The 13,041-nt window shown below is 44.1% G+C and overlaps 1 protein-coding gene across 23 annotated transcripts in view; it reads right to left on the reverse strand.

The window, feature by feature from the left end:
* The window catches only part of LOC121074997 (LIM domain containing preferred translocation partner in lipoma), a 336,312-nt gene that overhangs the window by 156,591 nt on the left and 166,680 nt on the right, over positions 1-13,041 (reverse strand). For all 23 annotated transcript variants that reach the window (XM_040567725.1, XM_040567731.1, XM_040567729.1 and 20 more), the window contains one exon: positions 12,877-12,999. In XM_040567725.1, the coding sequence (XP_040423659.1) occupies positions 12,877-12,999 (123 nt within the window). The remainder of the gene's footprint in view (positions 1-12,876; positions 13,000-13,041) is intronic.

Raw genomic sequence — 13,041 nt, forward strand, 5'->3', positions numbered from 1 at the left:
ATCCCTCTTTAACAGAAGGAGGAATGCAGCCCTGAGACAAAAGATGGCTCAGCCAAGGTTAGACAAAAGCAGGTGACAGATGTGGGAGTCTCAGGAACACATCTACAACAAAGGTCTGAGAAGAACTCGCCTTCTCCTTAGGGTCAGGGTGGGACTACATTAAAAGGAAGTCAAGGTTAATGACATGCTTCAGGCTATTTCTTGCCTCCTCTCTTTCAGTATAGCCTTACTATCTTTAGTAAGCTTGGAGGAAACAATTAGAAAAGCTGATGCCAAACAGTCCAAACTGTCCCTTTCTCAGGGACAAAACCCCAAATTCCCACCTGGCAAAGCTGCCTATCTAAGAGTCCTGCAGAGTACAGCAAGAAAAGCCTTTTCGGTGCTCAAGCTGCTGTTTTACAACAGGAGACATTTTTAGTCTACAGTTTTATCTCTTCCATCCCTCCCCATTGCTTAAAATTAAAATAAACATGGACCAGGGCCTAGGATTTTATTTTATCTGTCACATATTGCTATCATTAAACACACTCAAAACGAGTGGGTTTAGTTCAAATAAAACTGTCTCTTCCCTCTCCCTTTCTCAGCTCAACAAACATAAAATAGGAAACTGCACTCCAATACATTCAGAAGCAATACACGTTACATCACGAGTAGATGATCCATCTGGCAGGCTGACATGGTAATAAGTTTGCTTAATTGTCAGGTCAGGCGTATTACAGATCCATTCTGTCAGTTCTTTTATTACAGCTTTGTACTGGGGAATTTAAGCCGCCTTCTACTCTGTATGTATTTTTGAGGTATGGTAAGTGAATGCATCCGCATGGCACAGGCACCCATGCACGGACACATATAGGAAGTGTCACTTTGAACAAGGAGATTAAATTAAGCAAAGAAATACTCGAGTCAAATAGCTCTTAGCAGCTGCATGCGTTTCAGTCTGGAATAATCACCCAAAGAAAGCAGCGAGATATTTACATTTAATTTATTTGAAACTGGACTGGGGAAAGCACTGATTATAGGGGATAATCCAGCACTGGCTCATAAGCAAAAGAGCCAGGGATCTTCAGATGTTCCCTCCATTTATACTTTGTAAGTGATCGGTCCATTACTTTGGTTTTGGCCCTGTGCAGTTCCCACCATGCAGACAGTCTCCTGAGACTGTCCGTATGTCCTCTGGAGATATCACTGAGTACACTACTCAGCAAATGATCGAACTCACGAAATGCCTGTTTTGCTTTTAAAAAAAAGAAAAGAAAAAAGAAAAAAAGCAACCCTTTTTCATCCTTTGCTTTTGTATCTTACTTCATCTCCTTTTCTTCATTAATATGAGCTCAATTCTGAAATTACTTTATTTACAGGAAGACTTTAAAGTGTTCTGAAATACAATTTGTAGGAAAGATGCCAAATATGAATTGTATTCTCTAGACCTGCATGTATTTGTGATTTTACATGAGCATGCACACATATGTTCAATATAGAAACAGCAGGTGTTCTCTAAAGTTTTATTGCTGTTACTTAGAAATGACCACATTATTCAACAGTGTCAAAGCCAAGTCTTGTCAAACGCAAGTCTTGCCAAAAAGCTAAAAATGGCTGTTGTGTTATACAGCCCTGCTGCTTTGGGGTACTGATTCTTCCAGATACCTCCAAGACCCGACAGTGATCTACACTTAGCCTGAAGAAGCGCTAAACGATTGCATCCTCCATGTGATACCTCTGCAGCTTTTCATACTAAGCAGAGTGCTGTCTCAAGCACAGTAGCAGCTCTCTGTCACCAGGGCCTCTTAAAACACTGTGACCTTCACGGCCACCTTGTTCCACAGCCAGGTCCCCCTTTCTTGCACTTTGGACATTAGCCTCCGATGTGGACTCAAGTCAAAATGTTTCCAGAAAAAAGATTAAAGAGAGTTCAACATAACATTTGTACTATATCCTCTGCTCAAAGAAACCCAGCTGAAAAACAGTGGCTTATCCACCACTTTTTAAGACTGCAGTGTTAATTATACAGCTATGTCATGGAATACGCAGTTGGTCTTTCTGCAAACCAGCCCAGTAATCAACCCCAACACCTTCTCTTCCCCTCTTGATAATTGCAATTTGGAAGTACATGCGTATCCTGGCTTTCTGACAGGTGGACATAGAGCCGTTCCTCCCATCTTTCCTGAATCCTTCTTGGATCACAACCTAATGGCTTTGGAAAAGGGAATCAAAATTGCTTGAGCCCCTAGGAAGACTGGAGTGCTTGCTGGTCTGCAAGATGGCAGTTCTTAAGGGCTCCCTCCTTGGGACAGCGGCAGCCTCTCATCGACTTCTTATAAATCATTCCAAAGGGGACAAGATACCCGGTCTGACATCAACCCAAAGATAAACACCGGTGCTATTTATGACAAGATAGCAGGGTCACTGACCTGGGCTATGCTAACAACCAGATAAGATGACTGCAACAATCTGATCTGTCTTTACATGTATAATGCCATAAAAACTGCACAAACTGCCCTTGTTCTTGCCGTACTTATCAAAAAGAAACTACTACTTTCTGTGCAAAGAATTCATGCTAAGACAAACTATTTTGCTTGGGCGGTCTCAGACTGCAAACACTGGCAAAAATATTTCTAACACCTGCATCAAAATCTCATTTTTTTTCTGGCCAGGTCTGCTTCTGTGTTTTTTTTTTTTTTTGTTTGTTTGTTTCTTGGTGTTTTGTTGTTGTTTTGTTTTTAAATCTGCAGGAGAAGACAGTAATACTCATTGGAGCAACACGTTATTGATTTCCCATAGAAATGGCAGCTAGAGTACTCACTGTCAGCTGTGAAGCAGCATGTTAGGCTTATCTTGCTGTAATATTTTTTTCCATTTCATCCTTTTACATACTCATAGATGTCTCCTATTCACTATTGAAACACCATATGGTGATAATATATGCTAACACAGGCACAGTGACACAGTCCACAAGCCTGTTATTGAGCAAAAGTTGACAACATAAGGCTAAGAAAATTGTAAGTGCTTCCAAGCCACAATATGTACGTCATCTAATTGCATTTTACTGTGATGCAAAGAAGTCTGACTCAAGGAAGGAACCTCCTTACAATGAAACTCTAACAGCCTGGAGTAATTTACAGTTATTTGAAGAGCTATCTGAAGAATCTATCAATTCATAGCTTTCAGATATGGGCTGGGTTTCAGTTGTGTTTTTTGTGTATTTTTTTTTCTTAGCCTAGGCAGCTTTAATGTACAGAGACGGTGCATCTCAGCACCACAGTCATCTCTCAAAAGGTTCCAGACAGGAAGGGAAAAGGCGATCAATAAGAGAAAATATAGACACAGCCCCTTAAACTATCCGCAGATACATCTGTCTCTTCCTCTAATGGTTAACGGTTTTGAACTAGGAACATCTTGCAACAATCCTGAGATATGTTCAGGCCATAAATGTATCATGTTTATTTATGCACTGGTAGCAGGGTCTAGTGTAGAAAATGCATTGCCAGCTCTTACTTTTTTGTAGGGCACTAGTTGCTTTCAGGCAGCCCTCTTTTTCCCCTACCTGAAAGGAGGCTGGGAGCAGCTCTGCTCTGCCTTTGGGCTGGCCAGCAGGGGCTCCAGGGAGAGGTCCTCTCTTGCCAGTAGGACAGACCGTTGTATGGACAGGACAGACCAGCAAATGACAGAACTATCCCAGAACGTCACAGATCTATGTCCAAAGCCCTGCTTTACAATGAGCTGCATTTCTGTGCATCAGCTCTGCTTCAGCTTTTCGTTTGTAGAACAGAAGAAGAATCAAATCTCTCCTTCCTTAAGGCATTACAAAGATAAATGTGCGAAATCTGCAGCAGCTTACGCAAACTGGCACCAGGAAGCAACCAAGATAAACTTGTAAAGGCCATACCATAAATGCTAGGGCTCCCTAGCACATTTGAGCCTTCACCTTTCAGATGTATTTAGAAACTGCAACCACAGAAATTAGTTGCCCTCCTCTTTTCAAGAGCACAACTCAACAGGAACTCACATCAGCAGCATCAGTGCCAGCCCTTCGGTGGTCTCTGGATAGAGTTAAACTGAAAGGCAACTATCGAGGCAATGCTCTCCTTGCTGCAAGCATAACACACAAAGCACAAAATCATCACTCCCATTGTGGTGGAAATGGCCTGGGGCAGACATCCAGCGCAGGCACAGTGGGAGCAAAGTCCCAAGTGATGCATTGCCATGCAGGTGTTTCTCTAAGTTGCTGTGCTGTTCCCTTGGCTCTGAACTATTTCCTTTCCCTGACTGGGAGGGAAACGCAGCTGGTTCCTAGGGTGTGCAGAGGAGAAATAGCCAACACAAAAGGAACAGCAACCATCAAGAGCAGAGCAAAGGAAGCCTCATTTCCTATGGACTTGTGTCTTGCATCTTGAGCAGACTGACCCTTCCTGTTCTCCTTCCTTACCTCTCCTGACCGCCCCTCCTGCTTCCCTTCTCCTAGAATTAGCCTTGGCACTTATCTGTGTGTATCAGCCAAACAATCCGCCTTTCAGGTCAGGGATCCTGGTTACAGTACAGATTGGAAGAGCAAAAGTTCAGGCTGACACGCAGTGGGCTTGGAGCTTGGAGCTCACTGTGTGTGCGTGGGGCCAGCCCATGGGCCATGGGGAGGTGAGGACGACCAGCTCCACACCGCAGCTCCCTGAGGGACACAGGTCTGCTCCCTCCTCCCCAGCCACTGATTTTTACATGCACGTACCCCTCTCTCAGACCCTTGAAAGCAGATGCTGGACTCAATCTGTACATTTGGAGGAGCCAACTGACAGACATCGACGGTGGGAAAAAATAATCCATGCGCTTTCATTTCCAAATGTGCCAGCTATTTCTTTGCAGAGGGCAAAGAAATTACTGATTTGTGCCATAGGACTAAGTGCAACTTCATAAAATTCCTTCAGGCTTACACAGGTGGGGAAAACAACTTCCCACTTCTCAAGTGCTGGTGACATCAGTGATGCTACAGGTCCAGGGGGCTACAGCCTTCTGGGCCTGGGGGTTTGAATCCTTCAGGATTTACTCACAAGACACGGCAGCAAGATCACAAAACTGTAGCTGTGTATCAAGCAACACCCTCCAACAGAAGAAAGCTAAGGGTTTTTATTGCCTCTGCCTGGTTCACACACTCTGGGAGAGACACTGATGTATCACCCCACACCTGAGACCCCTCTCTCTGCCTCTTGAGAGGAGATGTCCCCATGTACTCTCTGTCCCTCAATCCACACGTGCTACAAGAGGAGGATAAATCAGTGACATGGTGGCAGGGAGCCCACGGTCTGCCCTCAGCTCCTCTGGTGACCCTGCACAAACCAAGTCTTCTCATCTCCCAGTGCCTCGGTCTTTCCCTCACCTAGGAAAGAGCAATACTTCTGTATTTCACGGGGCTGTCGCAGTGGTAAATCTAATGCCACCGAAGCACTCAGATGCATCGACCCGTGTAAGGATGCGAGCAGAGCCAGCGGCCCGGCGAAGCGCTGGTCTCTGCCCCAGTGGCGGCTGCACTTTGCTGGCTGGACACGTGGACAGCTTGTGAAGCGCGCTGGGTCCCTTCGAGATGAGTGCCAAACCACTGCGAGTGCCAAACACTGAGGATGGGGAAATGATGACAGGCTTCCTGAGCTGATGGTATACAGCAGCCTGGTCCCATTGTGGGGAAAAAGATAGAAAACAAAACACAACAATAGGTAGAAGGCCTTGAACAGCTCTAGAAAGCAAGAGCCCAGCTCTCAACCACTCACAACAAAACAATCATGAATGCAGAAGGAAAAAAGACCAAATTATGAGGTACTATTTGTTTTTTTATCACTGATCCCAAAGTAAATGTTTGCCTTTATCCACACACAAATTTGAGATGCCTGCACAGATTTTAAAGTCCAATATACCCAACACCAGTCGTCATCTAGGTGCTGGAGCCAAGCACGTAGGCAGAAAACCCAAATGGATGCAGAAATTTAAAAAAAAAAAAAGAGGGAAAAACAAACCTTCCCAAGATTTCCGTGAACTTGGTTATCCAGAAAAAAAGAAAAGCAGGAGTGGTGGTGTTTTATTTTCACTCTGATGATAGCACAACAGAAAGAAATAATACCCTGCAAAGGTCACTCTTATCCTGCTCATCTGTGATGAGCTGATAATCTTGGATCTTTTTAAATTTCCTTTAAAAATCTTCACGGACATGCTCTTATCAAAAGGATTATGCTTTAATACATACCAACAGATGCAACCGATTCAAGCATCTGCTAATCAGAACAGTGTCAGCTCGCTGCACGCGCCGGCTGGAGCTGATGAGCGCAGGAAGGTTCCCCTGCTTGTACACGTAGGCCAAATCCAAACATCCATGAGCTCATCTGTTGGCTACGCCTCTCAACTCACACGTACGCGGCTGAACATCCCTGCCTTGTGCACGCTCCTCTGCCTGCAGGCGTGGCAGGGACAGCGTGACAGACGTGCCCCGCTAGCAGCCAGCACGCCTGCGGCAGCGCTCCTAGAAAGCTTTAACCTTGGGACCATCTCCACCACCACCCACGCGAGGCGGGATTGTCACTGCCTTTGGGGACGGGAACTGCGGGAGGAAGAGAGTTTCCTGGATGTAAAGGCTTTGCTTGTCGCCTGCTGGGAGGAACCCACTGAAATGGCTCCAGATGGGACACTTCCTTTTCTACTTCGGTAATCTACACGGGTTTTACAAAGAGTACATAGCCGGCGTGCTGCAGTCAGGAGTGCAGCTCTCTGAGGTGACCCCGTTGTTAAAACAGCCTGTGCAATTCCCAGTCCCTGTCACCACTGCAGAAGTGTCACAGCCTGCTGAACACAGCCCCGTGGGCAGCCTGGACGAGCCCTGCAGTACCCATGCCACACCACTATGAGCTCGCCAGCTTGGTACCCCTCTACAAGACACTTTTGTCCCTCTGTGTCCACTCACGGGCCATCCAAGTCAGTGGAGAAACGCTGGCAACTCACAGCCTTCATGGAAAACCTTGCACAGCACATGGTCCTACTAAAAGGTACACGCAGTTCAAGTGTCATCGACATTTTAGGATGGGCAGAGGATGCTTCAAATGGGCTTATTCCAAATGAGGCTTTCCATCCCACAACCAAAGAGATTAGAAAGCCCACGACAAACAAAATGCACCTACCTCAAGTGAACAAATACAGAGCAATGTGCCACTGGAAAGGCCTCACTGCGTGTTACCACCCCGTGCAGATGGAAGCAGAAGCCTCCTTGGTGCAGCTGCCCACAGATTAGATGTGCTCAGACTAGCAGAAAGCAGCCTGGCCCTTTTATTTACCCCAAATATGACTTTTGAATACAACAGATTAGCCATAAATTTCAGCCCAAATAACACTGAAAAGACGCAGCAACTTTCCGAACACCTAAAATAGCCAAATCCCACTGAGCCCTGTAAATCAGGAACCACGAACTCTTTGTCACGTAAATGCTACAGGAGGGGGCAATTAATTCAGAACCTGTGAAATTAATCTTAATCTACTTGAACCCCTGAATTTTCATTCTTAAAAGAAAGAAGAACATTCCTGACAACTGAAATAGTAGCAAATATTCCACGGACTGTGCTGGCAAAACCCTTAACAATCCGGGCTCAGTCAACTAACAGGAACAAGGAAATCAGACTCCGAGTCTGGACTAGGGAATTTGCATGGACTGTTTTTGAAGAGTGCTTTAGCAGTCTGTTATTTACAGAGCCCATATGCCAATCCCACAGCCCACACCAAGAGCAATCATAGGGCTTTTTTTTCCCAATGCTGGGGAATGCTCTGCTCTTTGCTGCCTGGGAAGCTTCATTCATGGCTGGAGATCCAGCTCCGCGTAAACAAAGATAAAACACCCGAACCCTTAGCTGCACATTCCCGGCCCAGATATAAATGGGACACTAAAATTAGAAATGCACATGAAAGAGTGCTCCTAGGAATCTTCTGTGCCGAGCGTTTTGCCTTGTTTCGTGGTTTCCAATCCTATAGCTGTTCAATCCTCTTCCATCACTCTGCAAGAAAATACATCCATTGCCTTTTCACTGCTTTTGTAATCCCCAACTGGCTGTCAAAAGAAGTGATGGAATAACAACCAATGCTGTCAAACATTTAAATCCCTTTTAAATTCCAGTCATTAGAAGACATTATTTCCCAGTATGCTTGGAACTTAATGAAAATGTATCACTGATTTTTAATTTAATTTTATTTACTTTTTTATTATTCTGGAGCTCACACTGAGAATGAGCTTCTTTCCCTTCAAAATATTACTTGCCTTGGCTGACAGCGTTGGATAGTGGCAGATATCTAGCACTGGGGGCAACGATACACAGGCAGAGAGATACAGGCATGAATCTTTAAGATACCTCACCTAACTCTGCCTTCATTTTCCCATCTGTTGGATGAAAAGAAGAATTCAGTTCTCTTTTTCATTATTTGTACAACCGCATCACCTAAAGGCCTTCAACCCAGACCAAGGTTTCATTTTGCTAGATGCCATACACATGGGTAGGAGGCAGATCACATTGAAGTAGTTGCCAAGCTACACAACCAGAAGAGATTCTGGGAGGAAGCAAAGCAGAAATGCTACGCTTGTGGTCATTTTGCACAGTGGTGGTAGCTGGGAACGAAACAGGTCTCCTAAGTGCCAGCCCAGATCAAGCAGCCACCGAGTGCTGTACACAAGTAGATTATCGTGACCATCAAAGCAATTTTTTTTCTATTTGAATACTCTATAAATTTTGGCCACCCAGTATTTGCTTTTTAAAAAAAGCCTAACTACCATTGGACCAGGTACATTTTATTACCTGGTACACCTCCCACAAAGTCCTATTTTGCCAAACAGACAATCTATATGAAATTCAGGATAAAACCCAAGAGTTTCAGAAGGTAGGTGTCTGATTCCAAACAAAGCAATCAGCATTCAATACATAATTCACAGCAGGGACAAAAAATCCTGAGCTTTCATATGCTGCTATTTCCAATATTTCATTTTCAGAGCCTCTGCTGGAAGCTTTCTCTCCAGAGTCACAAAGTTTTCTTGTTCTTTTAAAAAAATGCAAACATTTATTTTATGGGGTGAAATTTGGCTTTTTTTTTTTTTTCTCTTTTGCTTGAGGCCTTGCTGCTCTCATCTCCTATGCTAGGATTTAAAGAGAACAGTTTAAAAAATCCCTCTAAGTTGGGGAAAATACCCTTTAACAGAAGAGTAAGATGACCACAGCATCCACCAAATCCCCTATCTCCACGCAATTTAGGAATTGCCTCTACTCCCATCCATGGAACTCATGCACCTAAATGCCTTGTCTATACAACCCCCTTTTACTATTAAAAGGCATAGTGGGTTCTCTGCCTCTGAACTTTCCAATGGGTTACTGTAATTTAGAGGTGTGATATGTAAACAGAAAACACATCGCAGCTACACAAGAGGATCTCTGTACTTTATACACCACACTAATATTTCTGAACTTTACCAAACAGGAGGAAAATATGAATACATTTTGTCATACTGCATCTGCAGTTCTTCAAACAATACCTATGGCTAGCTGATTTACTAACACACCATTGCAAACACAGCAATCTCGAGATCAGGCTTGTCTCCTCTGATTCACCCATGACATTGGAAGCAGCAGCGCTGGTGAAGATCACACAGAAACCTCTCAAGCTCACGTGCTGTTTGATCTTTTCTAAAACCCTAATTCCAACCAATTTTGTGAAATATGGCCTCTCCTACCAGCTCCCATGACAGAAAGCATCCTTAGACACTGCTGTGTTGCAGCTAAAGACGACCCAGAGTTATAATTATCTGTTGGTTTAGGTACATGCAATTTCAAAAGGAATAAAAGAATAGCATTTTAATCTATTTTGGCTGCTCCTGTGATTCAGTCAGCGAGACTCTCACAAGTCATGAGCTCAGCTTGGGGCTGAGGTGATGGTTACCAAAAGCTGCTTCTCACCCATGTGTGGCTGATGGCCAATATGAAGTAAATTACTGATGCTAAGAGAGCCTCTGCTGCGGAGGACGCTCTCAACAACGACCAAGGAGAAACGCCTGGGGACGATGGGAGCCTCCCTCGATCTGAAAAGTATTTTGGACTACCCAAACCTACTGAGAAGGGTACAAATCCCTCTTGTCCAGAGGCACCTCCCACTGCACTGTGTCTCACTGCAATCCTGAAGTCGTACCGAGGATCAGAAGAGATCAGCTCCTCTGTGAACGTACGCCAATGAAGGTAGTGTTTGTTGAGTAAACCACCTGCCATTATCCTGACAGCACTCCTACTCCAGCATGAGAAGCCTATTTTACAGTTTAGTTTATGTTGCTTTAAAACTATTTTAAAGATAAAAGAAAATAAAGAAACCCCACAATAAAATTTCTCTTATTCCAGAATAGGAGTACCCCCAAGGGCAAGGTATACTTATAAAATTATTATAATGCTTTAACCGCACAAGCACAACTAGAACCATCTTCCCTGAAAACAAGTCGTAACTCTATTTTCCTATCTGCAGCCATTATTCTGGTAAATTTGGGAAGGTCAGCTAAGGTGTAATCCAATAAATGCGCTGATGTTCTGAGTAAGTACCTCACAATTTGCAGCCTAATCTATTATCCTACTATAAGACCATCAAGTGACTCACCAGTTTTAATACTTAGTACAGATCAAACAAAGAAAAATATCAAAGCTTTACCTTCTAGTTCCACCCTTCAAGGACTTGTTTGAGTACTTTTTAATTACAGTGGATGACACATTGAACTCTGGCATTTTGTTTTTGTAACAGCTATAGGTAAAGTTGCTGCAGCTGTACTTTTCATGGGACATGGTTATGTTAACCAATGAATACTGACAAGTCTGAGAAACTGAACACAGAAAGTTGGCTTTTGGTCCCAGAAATGAAATTCAGCTTTTCTGTCCCCTGTATCACACAGTGACTGTAACACACTGGGAGCAGCACCCCGTCATTTTGAGAAGGGGGGACAAATCTGCAGAGCCCCCACCAGAACTGCAGGCAAAAATCCCCATGAAGGAGCGCGTGCAGCTGGCAGCACATATCATCCTAGGGGCTGATAAGCTTTAAAAGTAAGATCAAGTCTAAAAGTCGGGCTTCCAAACTCCAGAAACTCGAATAAACCTGCAGAAATTTGCATTTGAACTCTGTGAGGTTTTTTTAATAGTATGGGTACAAAATAAAAGCAAAAAAAAAAAAAAAAAAAAAACCAATCTGTTCGCACAATGCCAGATCCCCAAGAAAAAAGTATCAGGAGGCAGTCAGCAGTACTGTCAGAAAACTGCAAACGCTCAGAGAAGTGGTTACACGAGTTGCATGTCTCTGCTAAGACACTGTAGCTGACTGCAGGCACTGCCAAGGAAAATGGGTAAGTACAAATCTCTTCCAGTTAACTCTCTCACAGGGTTTTGACACTATAAAGCATCTCCCCATAGCATTGTGCCTTCGTAGGTGGTTGGTCTGCACACACAAAATGAACACAGATTATTCGACATGGTGCCTGAGCACAATCACTGTTAAAACTTGTCTCGTTTATCGCAAAAAACAAAAATTCCACAGGGAAGACGACCAAATCGTATCTGGTTTGTGCCGTTGCTGTTTTTGACTGACTGACCCAAATCGGACTGTTTACAAGGGTAAGGCTGTTAGCTTATGCGGCCACCATGCAGACGCAGCTAGAATGAAAGAAGAGTTTATTGGGAGGTCCCTGCAGAAAGGACAGAAATGGCACTGGCCACGACACCAGAGCTCTGCTGGCAGGTGGACACCTGGGCTGGAGTCTCGTTCAGGAGTGCCAGATCTGATTTAATGCTGCTTTTGCTAAGTTCACATACTTAAACAGGAGCTTAAACCTAAACTAACCTGTATCACTGATTTTGTTCTTCTCAAAAGTACTCTTCCTGCATTACTTGAAACAAATGCAACAACGAAAAGAACCAAAAGAGCCACAAACTAAAGAGATGGCCTATATGGATAATGGGTGTGCACCACGTCACTCAATTTTCCCTTTGATTCTGTTGACTTAAGGGGTTTTAGCCACAGTTCACACTGGTAAGACAAACATAGCTGCAGACATGCCTACAGATCCAGGCACATGTAAGAAATGAGACCAGTCATGAGATAGGGCATGAAGGAGCTGCACAAATAAGCCCACACACATCTGGGATGATTTTAGAGATCTCATGAATTGCCCTTATAAAGTGCCACTAGGGTTTCACCTTTTCGTGTGACAAAGAGATGACATCTTTCCAGAACTGAAATAGCTCCATTCAAGCACTACCTATACTAGTGACAAAAATTAGCTGAGCTATTGACGCTCCAACAGTCCTCACCTCGACACAGCAGAGTAAGTGGGAATTCCAATCTGTCTTGCTGGGCTACAGCCACCCTGAACACTAAGCTATTATCCAAGACACTTTGTCACCACTGATTAGATGACAAAAACAAAAGAAAGCAACTTGAGATGCAGATACCTGGATCATTCTGGCAGCATGACAGATAAAAGTTAACAAAACAGGGGGGAAATAAATAAAAGTGAAAAGTACTTGTGAATTGATCAGGTTTTAATTCACAAGCTCTTGTTGACGGAAAGTTGGGGCAAATGAAATGCCATTTTTTTACAAGTCTTTTTTCTAACAATCTCCACGGCAAATCTAACAATTGGGATCAGAGGCCCTTCTCTCAGAGGTACTGCAGCTTTTGAACTGGTGCCCCCTTTAGAGCGGCTGCGCCCTTCTTCCCATTGACAGCCACATCTGGATGCTATCAGGGCAAGCTGGCATGCCTGCTCGCAACAAATACCAAGCGGTTAGCAAATTGACTCCAGCAGTCGATTCTGGCCACTTTCCCGCTCGGTTTACGCAATGCGCCACTAACCTGTTGAGTCCGAGGTTTGTAAGGAGAGCTGCTCTCTAGGTCGGCCAGGATGCTGGTCAGGGAGTCGATTTCTGCATCTAAGCTGGACCGCCTCTCCTCTAGTGTCTTGCCACCGGGATTCACCTTAAAGGAGAAAGAAGAAGAGTTCCAGTTATTCAAACCACT

The sequence above is a fragment of the Cygnus olor genome, chromosome 9, assembly GCF_009769625.2.
Source record: "Cygnus olor isolate bCygOlo1 chromosome 9, bCygOlo1.pri.v2, whole genome shotgun sequence".
NCBI lineage: Eukaryota > Metazoa > Chordata > Aves > Anseriformes > Anatidae > Cygnus > Cygnus olor.